The sequence below is a fragment of the Thalassophryne amazonica genome, chromosome 7 (genome assembly GCF_902500255.1).
Source record: "Thalassophryne amazonica chromosome 7, fThaAma1.1, whole genome shotgun sequence".
NCBI classification, from domain to species: Eukaryota; Metazoa; Chordata; class Actinopteri; order Batrachoidiformes; family Batrachoididae; genus Thalassophryne; species Thalassophryne amazonica.
Window position 1 is genome coordinate 14,511,815 of NC_047109.1, and position 16,124 is coordinate 14,527,938.

The following is a 16,124-nucleotide window of genomic DNA, read 5'->3' on the forward strand; positions in this document are numbered from 1 at the left end:
AAGTGAAATGAAGTTTATAGGATTTACAGAAAATGCAGTAATTCTTCAAACAAAATTAGGCAGGTGCATAAATTTGGGCACCCAACAGAAAAAAATGCATCAGTATTTAGTAGATCCTCTTTTTGCAGAAATAACAGCCTCTAAATGCTTCCTATAGCTTCCAGTGAGAGTCTGGATTCTGATTGAAGGTATTTTGGACCATTCTTCTTTACAAAACATCTCCAGTTCAGTCAGGTTTGTTGGTTTCTGACCATGGACAGCTCGCTTAAAATCACACCACATATTGTCAATAATATTCAGGTCTGGGGACTGAGATGGCCATTCCAGAACATTGTACTTGTTCCTCTGCATGAATGCCTTAGTAGATTTTGTGTGACCCTCAATCCATGTGACCCTCAACTTTAACAAGATTCCCAGTACCTGCACTGGCCACACAGCCCCACAGCATGATGGAACCACCTCCAATTTTTATTGTAGGCAGCAAGTGTTTTTCTTGGAATGCTGTGTTCTTTTTCAGACATGTATACCGTCCTTTATGTCCAAATAACTCAGTTTTAGTTTCATCAGTCCCACAGCACCTTATTCCAAAATGAAGCTGGCTTGTCCAAATGTGCTTTAGCATACCTCAAGCGACTGTTTGTGGCGTGTATGCAGAAAAGGCTTCCTCTGCATTACAGCTTCATACAGCATCTCTTTGTGCAAAGTGCGCTGTATAGTTGAATGATGCACAGACACTATCTGCAGCAAGATCATGTTGTAGGTCTTTGGAGCAGGTCTGCGGGTTGACTGACTGTTCTCACCAAAATTCACTTCAGCTTATCTGAGATTTTTCTTGGCCTGCCACTTCGGGCCTTAACTAGTACTGTGCCTGTGGTCTTCCATTTCCTCACTATGTTCCTCACAGTGGAAACTGAGAGCTGAAATCTCTGAGATAGCTTTTTGTATCCACACTGGCCTAGGAACACCTTGGGATCCCCCAGTCAGACGTAGTCAGTGTGGCACGGGAGAGGGAAGTGTGAGGTCCCCCGCTCGAGCTGTTGCCCCGCGACCCGATCTTGGATAAGCGGTTGAAGATGAGTGATGAATGACCTTTTCATATCCTCCCCCTAAACCATGATGTTGAACAATCTTTGTTTTCAGGTCATTTGAGAGTTGTTTAGAGGCTCCCATTTTGCCAATCATTATAAGAGATGTAAAGAGGGGAAACATGTGCAAATGGCCACCTTAAATACCCTTTCTCATGATTGCATTCACCTGTGTAAGGTCGAGGGTCAATGAGCTTACCAAACCAAGTTTGTGTTCCAGTATTTACTGTTCCACAGCCTGCAGATTGGGTAGTGTTTATAAAATAGGTAGCTGACATTTTTCAAGGGTGGTAATAAATTATGCAAAGTTTCTATAATGATTTAGAATGGTGTGTGAGTCCTAGGGATGGGTATTGATAAGTTTATCTATCGATGCCATTATTGATTCTGCTTATCGATCCGATTCCTTATCGATTCCCTTATTGATACCTCTTGTGAATATTCTGTGTACTAAAAGTAGGTGTTACATGTTTTCTATGTATTTTATTGAATCTTAAAGTAAATAAATATGATATTGGTCACTGTATCCTTGATCTCTGGACATAAATAAAAACAAAATAAAATCTGTAGTTTTTGTCTAAAGCATTTCCTTTCAAACAATTTGTCATGAATGTCTCTCCGTACCTCTGAGCTGAGCTCAGCCGGCTGCTGCATGTCAGCACAGGACGTCTCATTTTGAGAGGGGAAAAAAATGTTTTGATCGATTGCAGTTTGTTTGTATTACAACATTTGGAAAGAAGTGTCAATTGATTTAAACGGCGTTTCACTTTGAAGTTAATTCCAACTGGACTCTATCATTCTAATTTGACTCGGCAGAGAGCTGCGCAGCGTTTGCAGCTGTGTGAACAGAATGGAGGACGATTCTCGTTTCTTTCTCACAACAAGACAGGAGTCCCAGTTAGTGACTTTAATCCTCACAAAAGTGACTCATGATTGACATTCAGGGATGAATGCGGTGAAAAACAAAAAAAGCTGTAACCCAAAATTACCCCCCAACACCTCTCACATAAAAATGTTTGAATTCTTGAAGCTCTGAAATGCAATCTGGGACTAGTCCAGACAATAAACTGCAGTGAGTGCAGAATCCATTTTGGTGAGGAAAAAACCCAACTTTCCTTATTCAGATTCATTCCAGTAGTATTCTGCTCTTACTCGGATGCAGCAGTTTTCTAGCTTGGCAGATAGTTCTGGAGGTAATCACTGAAGAAATGAACAAATTGAAAATATGGTTTGACCAAAATAAATTGTCATTAAACTTAAATAAATCAGGGATGAAGTGGAGGTGTAAGAGTCACTAGGTGTTCACAGGAAACACTTATTTATCTCTATATCTATTTATTTATTTATGTTGTTAATTGGTTTTATATTTTCTGTTGTGTTTTTAAATTTAAAAATCTAGTGGGAGAAGCTGGCCCGTCTCCCCTATCCTGCACCACTCGGCACACTGCAGGAGAACTTTATCAGCTGTAAGAGAATTTTCCCCCAGCACTCAGTGCAATGCACATTGCAGGAGAACTTTAGCAGCTGCAGAACTTTCCCCCCAGCACTCGGTGTGCGGCACACTGCAGAAGAACTTTAGTGGCTGTATGACAACTTATCTCCCAAGAACATTTCCCATACGCGCAATGATCCACACCAGAGAACCTTTGTGCGCTGTCCCATGGAAAAGGCATGTCATGAGGAACTGGAAAAAAAAACAAAAAAAAACTGGTGTGAAATGGTGGACGATTTTATTTTCTTGCCCACAATAACAGACGATAGTCTGGTAACGACTTTAATCAGCAGAAAAGTGAGTCGTGATTGACATCATTAAATGGATTTGACTGAGGTAGATGGGGGGGAAAAAGATAATTTCTGTAGGTTGATTTTTGGTCCTGTTGCGGATCCAAAATCAGTAATGGTAATCATTTCTGATGATCAGAAATGATCATTTGTGATCATCAGAATTGATCATTTTCTCATTACACACCCTTGGAAACAGTGTAATGGCCCAACTGCAGCATAATTATTTCATGCAGCAGCGTAACGGGCCGTTACACTCTTATAATGTTGGTGAGTACCCTGATATGCATGCATGCATGCATGCATGCAAGCACGTACACAGAGGCCACTTGGCTTGTTATTAGTCCTTTTCGATATATAAGTTCCAACGAACTATGGGTCACAGGACCTCCCAAACTAGTACACAAAAAACAAAAATGCGACTTATACTCTGGAAAATATATTACTCTGCATACAAGCCTCACCTGGCATTAACATCTACAGTTTTCTGGGAGATCTGATTTTAATGTGATTACTGGCGTTAACTAGTCTGCAGTTGCCACACTGAAATCCATTTAAGAGCTAATATCGAGCTCATGACACCTCCTCTGGTTTGCATGCATTTAAAAAAAAAAGGAAAGTTAGTTGTAGCTGCTGGTTTTGCTTGTTAAAGCAGAAATGAACAGCTGGAATGCCGAACACGAGGGGGAATATTGATTTATGCAGCTGGTTGAGCTATGGTCCGGAGGACCATCTGCATCTTGGAGCATAACACTTGTGGGAACAGATCGGAACCTTCATTTACGTATACACAGTCGATGTTTTTCCTTTCAAAATTTGTGTTCGATTGTGGCTGGTGTTATCTAGAAGGCAGCCCTGCTGAGCCGTACCTACCCACCGTGTTTTTCAATTCATTGCAATGCTATGACACAAACCTCAACTGAAAACCTGTGGATCTACATTTTTATCCACAGGGAATTTATCAGGTATTGATGAAGAACTGGACCGATCATCAGAATTGATAATGGCATCAGTATGGATAAAATCTAGATTCCCATCCATGCAGTCAGAGACGAGGGTTGTGTTAAATGTTTCAGTGATTATTTAACACAGTTCACGTAGTTACTCTGTGGAATGAAGACCACATCCATTTGTGATTGTATTTTATTTCTGTTTATGGTGAAACATGGCATATTTGATCCACTAATAAATATAGTTTTGGTTCAAGATGCCACTTTCATATTTTGACAATATATTAATGAAGACGTCATCTTTCCAGTGGTATAATCCTTTTTGGGGTTTTTTTTTTTTTTGAAAGAACTTATAGTACATGAGCAATATGCCTTTGAAATACAGGTGTGAAATGATTTTTTTTTTTAACTGCCTTATAAATCAGAAACATTTCTCTTACAAAAATACTTAATCACCAAAATAGTACGATAACATGAAAATCCCAATATTTGAAATCTGATGTGCTTCAGTGTGGAAACACAGAGGGCCAAACGGCTCCAAAGTACAAACTATTATTATTTTCTTTCTCTTTTTTTTCTTAGTTTTCAGCAAGCTATAAACTGATAAATATGCAACCTAGGATCTTCTTTGATAATAGTTCAAGACATCTAGTATGTGAGAACTTCTGAAAATTTCATGCATCTAGCATGAATAGTTCAACAGTAATGACATGGCATTCAAATCTAATTTTTGCTAACTTGTATTTCTGTTGAATTTCCAGCTGCATTTCATTGTTTGTGTACTTGTCTAATGGCAATAAGGTGAATCTAGTCAGTAAACTACTGAGTTATTGTGAACAGTTTTACTTTATCTGCTGTTAAGTTGAGTCCTTTTAAATGGCTGCATGAAGTGTTTCCCGTTCTTTTCCGTCTTCCAGGTGTACCCGGGCTTGATGGTAACCGCCGGACTCATCCACTATGTGCTCAACCTACTGAACATCACTGTGCACATTCGGGATGTGTGCGTGTTTCTTGCACCCGTCTTCAGTGGCCTGACCTCCATTTCCACCTTCTTGCTCACGAGAGAGTTGTGGAACCAGGGGGCGGGACTACTGGCAGCCTGCTTCATCGCCATTGTCCCCGGATACATTTCACGCTCGGTGGCTGGCTCCTTCGACAATGAAGGCATCGCCATCTTTGCTCTGCAGTTCACCTACTTCCTCTGGGTACAGCTTCACTCCGCATCACACAGTCATCTCAGGTTTACCATATAATCATTAGAGAAGCTTTAGATGTTTTAAAGGAACATTTAGAACCAGAAGAACATTTATAATAAGTGTTTGTGGTCCGATACCAGTGTCACTGACTGAACGGTTGCCCCTAAAAATCACTGCCTTCACTGCACATGTGCCTTTTCGGAGCATCAACAGCAATTGACCGATTATCACCTCGTTCTGATTCAAACTGCACTTAGTCATCATCTGTCTCAGCGAAAGTTATCTGAAGTTTTTGTACAACATCATTTACACATGAATTCAGCATTATTTCATAATAAAAGATGGGGGAGCGATCGGAGCGCCACAGCAGCACGTCTGAGACTGACGTGCTGTCATTTCAGAGCATCAGTAGCAAAATGTGGCGATTATCACCTCGTTTCTGCTTAAAACTGACTTTAGAATGATTTAAGAGGTTTTAATTTGTCATTTGATGGTTAATAACCACATTATTCCCTTTGATCGCTTTGGGTGTAGAGAGTGAGACTCGGTCTGTCTCGGACGCGTGCGTAGTGAAGGCAGGACAGGCCAATTTTTAGAGGGGACCGTTCGGTCAGTAACACCGGGCCTGGTCCAGACATTTAGAGTGAGTATGGACTTACAAGTGAATTTGTCCTCTTGTTTAATCCCGCCGCCGTAAACCAGATGTTTGGCCATGTCTCATCTTGTGAGTACGCTGTTGGGTAATTTGACTCTGATAAGGATCAAAATAACATCACCAGAATTTGCCATTTGACAGCAAAGCACATGGCGATCTGATCTCCCCCCAAATTGTTTAACCTTCAGTATTTGTGTCTGTAAATGTCTCACAGACTGCACTGAAATGACTGTCAGTGAGCAAGATGCTACTGAACACAGTGGAAGTTTATGAATTTGTTTTAACTTGATAAAAATTGTTCCATTTGGCACTAAATGGAATCTCCACAGATTATTCTTCCTGTAGGTGCATCTGGTTACTTCAGGGACTGCATGAAATTATAAAACCTGACTAATTTGTATTGTTACAGTTTGTGGCGCTGATAAATGGTGTAGTTTTGATCATGTATTTATTTTTGAGAAAATGTGCCTTTTAAACCAGCTGGCAGGTTTTGGTGTTTAGAGGAATAAATCAAGGCACTGCTCAAAGTTATTGAAGTTATTCTGCGCTGTAACTAGGTTTAAGGATATGATTCCTTCTTTATGTTCTCTAATGCCATATACCAACACAGTGCAGAGTAGCTACCTAAACTCTGTAAGTGAGATAGAGTATCTCGTCAATAGTTTTACATCCTCATTGAAGACAACTTTGGATGCTGTAGCTCCTCTAAAAAAGAGAGCTTTAAATCAGAAGTGCCTGACTCCGTGGTATAACTCACAAACTTGTAGCTTAAAGCAGATAACCCGTAAGTTGGAGAGGAAATGGCGTCTCACTAATTTAGAAGATCTTCACTTAGCCTGGAAAAAGAGTCTGTTGCTCTATAAAAAAGCCCTCCGTAAAGCTAGGACATCTTTCTACTCATCACTAATTGAAGAAAATAAGAACAACCCCAGGTTTCTTTTCAGCACTGTAGCCAGGCTGACAAAGAGTCAGAGCTCTATTGAGCTGAGTATTCCATTAACTTTAACTAGTAATGACTTCATGACTTTCTTTGCTAACAAAATTTTAACTATTAGAGAAAAAATTACTCATAACCATCCCAAAGACGTATCGTTATCTTTGGCTGCTTTCAGTGATGCCGGTATTTGGTTAGACTCTTTCTCTCCGATTGTTCTGTCTGAGTTATTTTCATTAGTTACTTCATCCAAACCATCAACATGTTTATTAGACCCCATTCCTACCAGGCTGCTCAAGGAAGCCCTACCATTATTTAATGCTTCGATCTTAAATATGATCAATCTATCTTTGTTAGTTGGCTATGTACCACAGGCTTTTAAGGTGTCAGTAATTAAACCATTACTTAAAATGCCATCACTTGACCCAGCTATCTTAGCTAATTATAGGCCAATCTCCAACCTTCCTTTTCTCTCAAAAATTCTTGAAAGGGTAGTTGTAAAACAGCTAACTGATCATCTGCAGAGGAATGGTCTATTTGAAGAGTTTCAGTCAGGTTTTAGAATTCATCATAGTACAGAAACAGCATTAGTGAAGGTTACAAATGATCTTCTTATGGGCTCGGACAGTGGACTCATCTCTGTGCTTGTTCTGTTAGACCTCAGTGCTGCTTTTGATACTGTTGACCATAAAATTTTATTACAGAGATTAGAGCATGCCATAGGTATTAAAGGCACTGCGCTGCGCTGGTTTGAATCATATTTGTCTAATAGATTACAATTTGTTCATGTAAATGGGGAATCTTCTTCACAGACTAAAGTTAATTATGGAGTTCCACAAGGTTCTTTGCTAGGACCAATTTTATTCACTTTATACATGCTTCCCTTAGGCAGTATTATTAGACGGTATTGCTTAAATTTTCATTGTTACGCAGATGATACCCAGCTTTATCTATCCATGAAGCCAGAGGACACACACCAATTAGCTAAACTGCAGGATTGTCTTACAGACATAAAGACATGGATGACCTCTAATTTCCTGCTTTTAAACTCAGATAAAACTGAAGTTATTGTACTTGGCCCCACAAATCTTAGAAACATGGTGTCTAACCAGATCCTTACTGTGGATGGCATTACCCTGACCTCTAGTAATACTGTGAGAAATCTTGGAGTCATTTTTGATCAGGATATGTCATTCAAAGCGCATGTTAAACAAATATGTAGGACTGCTTTTTTGCATTTACGCAATATCTCTAAAATCAGAAAGGTCTTGTCTCCGAGTGATGCTGAAAAACTAATTCATGCATTTATTTCCTCTAGGCTGGACTATTGTAATTCATTATTATCAAGTTGTCCTAAAAGTTCCCTAAAAAGCCTTCAGTTAATTCAAAATGCTGCAGCTAGAGTACTGACGGGGACTAGAAGGAGAGAGCATATCTCACCCATATTGGCCTCTCTTCATTGGCTTCCTGTTAATTCTAGAATAGAATTTAAAATTCTTCTTCTTACTTATAAGGTTTTGAATAATCAGGTCCCATCTTATCTTAGGGACCTCGTAGTACCATATCACCCCAATAGAGCGCTTCGCTCTGACTGCAGGCTTACTTGTAGTTCCTAGAGTTTGTAAGAGTAGAATGGGAGGCAGAGCCTTCAGCTTTCAGGCTCCTCTCCTGTGGAACCAGCTCCCAATTCAGATCAGGGAGACAGACACCCTCTCTACTTTTAAGATTAGGCTTAAAACTTTCCTTTTTGCTAAAGCTTATAGTTAGGGCTGGATCAGGTGACCCTGAACCATCCCTTAGTTATGCTGCTATAGACTTAGACTGCTGGGGGGTTCGCATGATGCACTGAGTGTTTCTTTCTCTTTTTGCTCTGTATGCACCACTCTGCATTTAATCATTAGTGATTGATCTCTGCTCTCTTCCACAGCATGTCTTTTTCCTGGTTCTCTCCCTCAGCCCCAACCAGTCCCAGCAGAAGACTGCCCCTCCCTGAGCCTGGTTCTGCTGGAGGTTTCTTCCTGTTAAAAGGGAGTTTTTCCTTCCCACTGTAGCCAAGTGCTTGCTCACAGGGGGTCGTTTTGACCGTTGGGGTTTTACATAATTATTGTATGGCCTTGCCTTACAATATAAAGCGCCTTGGGGCAACTGTTTGTTGTGATTTTGCGCTATATAAAAAAATTGATTGATTGATTGATTGATTCTCAGTTTGAATGTAATTGGGCTAAAAATAAGATGGTCTGTTCTTTGAGCGCTCATATTCACGACTTTCAGATATATTTTGTGATTATCTGCTAAAATAAAAACATTTCTTGTGCGTCGCTGAAGATTTTAGCAGTTATGTCCGAGCAGAAATCAGCCGCGCTCGCTCCGCTGTTCCTCTGCACCTCCCAGCACCACTTTTGATACATCAGGGCTCGTTAGCCTCGTTAATCCCTCGTTAGCATAGCATGATGGGAAATGTAAAGACATGGTGCTCAGCTCTGTGCAGGTCATTAAATAGTTACATTATGAATAATTCAGTTGGCCCTGTTGTTGAAACCACAGCAGCTCAGTTCCACCAGGGAAACAAAATGAATTGGAACACAGACGCTGTGAGATTTGTCTTCATTCATCTCTGGCACCAACACTTTCCTGCTCTGTTGTGTAAACTGCAGGTGAAGTCTGTGAAGACCGGATCAGTCTTCTGGACCATCGGATGCTGCCTTTCTTATTTTTACATGGTGAGGAAACACATGAATGATTTCCGTGTGTGTGTGAGCAAGAGAATTTTATTAAAAATATGACATCTCAGCTACAGTTTGCCAGAAAGCACGTGGGAGGTTGGAGCCTAGATTTTTGTTGTTTTATTGTATTTAAATCTGTCTTCTGTTGTAACATGAAGCTGTGACTGGTGATGCAACACACAGAAGTTGCACTATGCACAGTTTCTCCAGTCACAGCCACAGATGCCTGTATTTCCTACAGAGCTGTCTTAGTGGCTTCCCTCACGGGCATCCTTGTTACCTACTCCAGACAGACTTGTAGAGTACCATACTGTATGTATTTCTCAGTAGTTGGTAGACATTAAATCCAGCACATGTTCACTGACTTGGAAATGTTCTTGTGGAGGAAACAAACAAAGATTACTATGTGGACACTTTTCATGCCCACATAAAGAATCAAACATTATATCCTTAGTGGAAGTACTTATGGCCTGCATTTGTCCAGAGGTTTTCCATCTGATGCAAATACTCAAAAAAAAACTTTACAGTGATGCCTCACATTGACCTATTCCTGTGCACAAGCATGCACACCCACAAACACACGGTCACTGTGGTGCCATGCAAGGTGCTCAGATGAGCACTGGAAATAATGTTTCTGAAATGTTCATGTTTTAGAAATGTTGTATTTTGCATCATATTGCTCAGTTTGCACAGAATATGGTCAACAATTTCACATTAAGTTTAACCCAAAAAAGACTGAGGTAATGGTTGTTAGGACAAAGGAGGATAGAACAAAGGCATTTCCCCTCTTCACACTGTCCGATAATGTATTAACTGTTGTGGACAAGGTCAAATATCTTGGTCATATTATTAAAAATGACCTATGTGATGACGATGATATACAGAGACAGTATTGTAAAGTGTATGCACAAGCCAACATGGTGGCACGTAAATTCCACATGTTCAGATCTTGTTAAAGTTGCTTTGTTTAAAGCCTACTGTACACCACTGTATACTGCCCACTTGGGGTGCAGTTATAGTAAGGCCAAGATGCAGAAGTTACAAGTGGCATATAATGATGCACTACGGACCCTGTTGAAGGTCCCTCATTGGACTAGTGCCAGCCAGTTGTTTGTGCAAAATAATGTTCCTACTCTAAATGCTGTGATCAGAAATCTTGTTTACAAGTTTTTATTGTGACTGGAGGACTCCAAAAATGAAATAATTCTTGTTTTAATAATGCCACAAAAGAGCAGCATCAGATACACCTCTTGTTATTGGAGACACTGGAGAATGTGTCTGTATGGACTATAGTGTTCAAAGACTATGTACTCTATATTTATATATATATTGTCTGTTGTGTTTTTTTTAGAATTTTAATTTTTATATGGACCAATAGTGTCTGAAATAAAGTTTGATTGATTTGCACTTCTGGGCCACCCTACGGGAAGTCAACTGTCATAAGTAAAAAGGGAAACAAAGTGCGCTGCTCACATTGACTTTAAGACAAGCGCAAAAGCAGACAAATGCAGTAATGCCAACGTTCACCAATCCTTTAAACATCAGAATATGAACCAGCATCCAGGTGGATGCTGGTTTGACGTCTGACAAACGGAGTCACACTGTCAGCAGTCTTAGCTGATGGAGGATTTTTCTTTTTAAGAAACCATCTGTTTCGATTTGTTTCTGCAGTCTATCATTGATGTATTTTTTTTAGTATGCAACTGGTGCAGAACTGTAAAAATTCATGGGAAAGTGAAGAACAGCCATTTCACCAAAGAAAATGTGGAACTGGAGAGACATCAGAATTTGAGAACTTTCCAACGGCAGCAGTGTACTTTCTGCCTCATGCACGCTGTAGGCGGGCCCCGCCCCTTGCCTGTCTTTCCAGTGGGCCAGAACACGTCAAACTCTCTGCTGTTGTCTCTGCACAAAAGTTGGACCTGATTCTCTGGATTTTTCAGCATTAATTGTTTGGGGCGTTGATGTGACTGGGCATGGAGATACTGCGGCTCAGAATCACTTCACAGCTCTCAGGTGCAGCTTTGTTCCTCCTGCTTATTACTGCCCGACTCATTACTGCCTGCAGGGACATTAGGACTGGTTACAGGACTGATGAGAACATCACCGACTTCCAGCAGGAACTAAAATCCCATAATGAGGTGCAATGACGGTGTGAGCTAAGGTGTTAGCCCCCCCACCTTTTAATGATGCTAATGAGTGTCACTGACAAAGAAAATAATTGCCCTAATGATGTCTTTGTTTTGTGTGTGTGTGTGTGGGTGTGTGTGTGGGCGGGGAGCAGGTTTCAGCCTGGGGAGGTTACGTCTTCATCATCAACCTGATCCCTCTGCACGTGTTTGTGCTGCTGCTCATGCAGCGCTTCAGTCGCAGAGTCTACATAGGTGAGGTTCAGCCCACGCGTTCACAACCACTTCAATGCTGATTTAATTTTATTTCAAGGCTGCGTGCGACTTAACGTTGGCACTCCACTCAAGTACATCTTGGATGCAAAGGGTTAGAATTCCACAGTAAACACACAAACGCCTGAGTTTGCACGATACGCCAGTCTTGCCACATATATGGCAATTGATACAACGGACCCGTACAGGAGTGGTGTCAAGTTAAAACGGCAATATTTTAAATGGACCAAACAGGAGACGGTGTCTCTGAAGGTTCACAACGTGGAAACTGTACATCCTGGTCCAATCAGGTGCTTTCTCACTGAAAGTTCTCTGTGTACTCATAATGCAGCAGCCCAAAGCCAAGTTCGACCTAATTGGTACAACTTCAGGTGGACAGACACTTAAAACCCAGCCTCGGTATGCCATGGCCAACGTCCCAGTGTGATACCTATTGCCAGGTAGTGATTAATGAACGATTGCACAAGAATCAGAAAAAAATAAAAATGTTCCAGTCATATTAAAAAGTATAACACATTGTCTAATCATAAAGTTTCCAAATAGGTATAGGATGTACTACTATCTGTAACCGAATGTTACGGGGTAAAACCAGCGAATATGGTGATGGGACCATCAGTGTGTACAGGAGTCAAAAGTTAGTTACTACAATTTTAGAAAAATGTTTAGAAAATTATTGGTTGATCTAACATGATTAATAAATGGAATAATAATTGTTATTAATAATAATAATTTGCATCACTTTTTACCAAAGCAACTTTTTGGAACAACTTTATCTTTTGAACCCTGTGCAAACTGAAATTCAATCAATCAATCAATTTTTTTTATATAGCGCCAAATCACAACAAACAGTTGCCCCAAGGCGCTTTATATTGTAAGGCAAGGCCATACAATAATTATGTAAAACCCCAACGGACAAAACGACCCCCTGTGAGCAAGCACTTGGCTACAGTGGGAAGGAAAAACTCCCTTTTAACAGGAAGAAACCTCCAGCAGAACCAGGCTCAGGGAGGGGCAGTCTTCTGCTGGGACTGGTTGGGGCTGAGGGAGAGAACCAGGAAAAAGACATGCTGTGGAGGCGAGCAGAGATCGATCACTAATGATTAAATGCAGAGTGGTGCATACAGAGCAAAAAGAGAAAGAAACACTCAGTGCATCATGGGAACCCCCCAGCAGTCTACGTCTATAGCAGCATAACTAAGGGATGGTTGACCTTCCTGACCTTTGTCATCGCAAATAATCCAAACTATACCTTTTGATCAGACAAATGGTGTGGTATACTTTTCAACATGATTGGAGTGTATTAAATTATTGATCCTTCATTGACACCCACCTGACTTTACTAACTCAGGATGACCACCATACATTTCTGTCAGTCGTGGTATACTGAGGCTGGATTGTGTCGTTTGGGCACCTTGATCATGATGCAGACAACCTGCTCGGCCCATGAACTATCAGGAAATGGACCCTGGTTTGTTCAGGAACTATCACTACTGACTTTGAGTTGCCAGGTATTTTATATTTTAGTTCCTCTGTTCAAGGTCGTACAGGTCCAGGGACAAAGGGGCTACAGAAGAGGAACATAAAATTCTAAACCACTCAGGTCAGGTGTTAGTCCTTTAGAAAGTACAAGACATTTTTCATACTGCTTTACTACTGATAGATTTTATCCAAGTTGGGGGTCTGAGGGAGAAAGTTTTGTTGATTCTGTGATGTTAAAGTCATTATTCTGGTGCATATTGAGAGCAAAATTCAGAGGACTGAACTATAAAAAACTTTGCCCTCTAGTTGTACTTTAATCACATACTCGTTACTTAAGTAGATTGATGCATCATTATTGTCCTGTACAACTTTGTAGACCAAAACAAATCAAACTTTTGGCCAAAAAAAAAAGTAGAAGGCCTTGATTTGTCAGTTCTGCTGGCATCCTTTTAGCAACCTTTAATCCCGAATTTGCACATTAAATGTTCCTGTCTTTGGAAAATTGGATGTTGTTGGTGTCCTTTATGTAACAGCTGAGTGGATCCTTGTCATTTGAGTGGTGCTTTGTATGTCACATGACATGGATTAATTCATCCCATTTGTGTTGCATTTAGAGTCCAAATTTGGTTCCATCTGCTTCCGGTTCCATGGGCACGCACACACACAAAACAAATCCACTGTGCAGTCTGAAGGCTTGTTAGCAGAGAGAAAGAAAGAAAAGCAGGACTAATTTCTGACATGATTATTTTATTTTATTTTATTTTTGGCGCTGCACCGAGGATGTACACAGTCTTTTTGGTAGTACATGTACGCACAAGCATTGACCAGGTTGCATGCGTGTGCGACTCTCCCGAGACATAATTTGATTGAGCTAAAAGACACAGCTTGTAAGACACACATATATACACACACAAAACAAATCCACTGTTCTGTCTGGAGGCTGTTAGCAGGAAAAGAGAAAAGCTGGACTTACTTCTGACATATTTTTTTCGCTGCACTGAGGACATACACAGTTGACCGAGCCGGTTGCGTGTTTGCGCGCGGGGGACAACGACACAATGATTTGATTGAGCTAACAGATGCTCACACACACACACACACACACACACACACACAATATCCACTCCACTGTAAGCCGTCTGGATGCATGAAGACCTGTTCACATGAAACACTGATGTGATTTTTGGCTGGACTGAGGAACTACACAGTGTCTTTTTTTTGTTTGTTTTTAATGGAAGTCCAAAGTTAATGCACAGCATCACTGGACTCCATATCACAATTTGGACTTGAGCAGCAGTGGAACACCAAAATGTAAGTCCCTTTTCTGTTTATAAATTGATAAAATATCAAATGACAAGGATCTGTTTTAGCCGTTACATAAAACAAATAATGAATGTTTTTATATTCTTTCAATGGAACGAATACTTAATTCGCCTCATTGAATGGTATGTTCCAGCTTTCACCTCATGAAATACGAGGTCTGTTAGAAAAGTAACCGACCTTATTATTTTTTTCAAAAACCATATGGATTTGAATCACGTGTGATTACATCAGACATGCTTGAACCCTCGTGGGCATGCGGGAGTTTTTTCACGCCTGTCAGTTACGTCATTTGCCTGTGGGCAGTCTTTGAGTGAGGAGTGGCCCACCCTCTCGTCATTTTTTTCATTGTTTAGGAATGGCTCAGAGACTGCTGCTTTGTTTGATAAAAAAAAAATTCAAAAACTGTAAGGCACAACTGAGTGGACACCATTCGATAAATTCAGCTGGTTGTCGGTGAAAATTTGGTGAAAAACGGCTGATGAGAGATTTTGGTCTGTTAGTGTCGCTTTAAGGACGGCCCACGGTGCCTGACGGCGATCTGCGCTCCGAGGCGTCGTCGTCTCGCTGTTTCAAGCTGAAAACTTCCACATTTCAGGCTCTGTTCACCCAGGTCGTCGTCAGAGAACAGAAGTTTTAGAAGAGGTCGGCATGAGGAGTTTATGCGGACATTCCACTGTTAAAGGAGATTTTGTAATGAGAGAACGTGCGGGCAGATTCGCATGTCGAGCCGGACCCGACCGCGGGGGGTCGCGACAGGAAAAACACCTCCATTGGAAACCTTAACGGACAAGTTGGAACATGCCCAGCTGTTAAACAATTTCTCAGATACTCACTTGTTGAAAGCCATCAAAAGCCGCCTGAATTTTACAAATGGTTTTCAACACGGAGGTGTTTTTCCTGTCGCGGCGCAGATGGATTTGCGTCGTCGTCACAGAACCGATTCGGCGAATTTGCCCACACATTCTTTCATTACAAAATTTCCTATAACAGTGGAATGTCTGCATAAACTCCTCATGCCGACTTCTTCTGAAACTTCTCTGTTCTCTGACGACAACTTGGGTGAACAGAGCCTTAAATTAGGATGCTTTCAGCTCGAAACAGCCAGACGGACACCACCTCCAACAGCGCCGCGCCGATCCACTTTGTGAGCTGTCCTTAAAGCGAAAGAAACTCCACAATCTCTCATCAGCCGTTAAACTTTTCACCGAAAACCAACTGAATTTCTCGAATAGTGTCCACTCGGATATCCCTCACAGGTCCTGAAAAAATTTTGATAAAGCAACGCGCGCCGTCTCCAGCAGCATCTCAGACAAAGGATTTCAGCCGAGAGGGCTGGACCAGTGCTCACTCAAAGCCTGCCCACAGGTGAATGACGTCACCGACACGCGTGAAAAAACTCACGCATGCGCACGAGGGTTCAAGCATGTCTGGCGTAATCGCACGTGATTCAAATCCATATAGTTTTTTTTTTTATATATATATATATATAAAACTGCCGGTTAGTTTTCTAATAGACCTCGTATTCGTACCATTGAACTCATAAACATTCATTATTTGTATAATATCTGGTAAATGTACTCTATTTATATAGCATA

The 16,124-nt window shown here is 40.9% G+C and overlaps 1 protein-coding gene across 1 annotated transcript in view; it reads left to right on the forward strand.

The window, feature by feature from the left end:
* The window catches only part of LOC117513646 (dolichyl-diphosphooligosaccharide--protein glycosyltransferase subunit STT3B-like), a 123,395-nt gene that overhangs the window by 78,912 nt on the left and 28,359 nt on the right, over positions 1-16,124 (forward strand). The window contains exons 3-5 of the mRNA XM_034173878.1: positions 4,735-5,022; positions 9,257-9,322; positions 11,610-11,709. Of these exons, the coding sequence (XP_034029769.1) occupies positions 4,735-5,022; positions 9,257-9,322; positions 11,610-11,709 (454 nt within the window). The remainder of the gene's footprint in view (positions 1-4,734; positions 5,023-9,256; positions 9,323-11,609; positions 11,710-16,124) is intronic.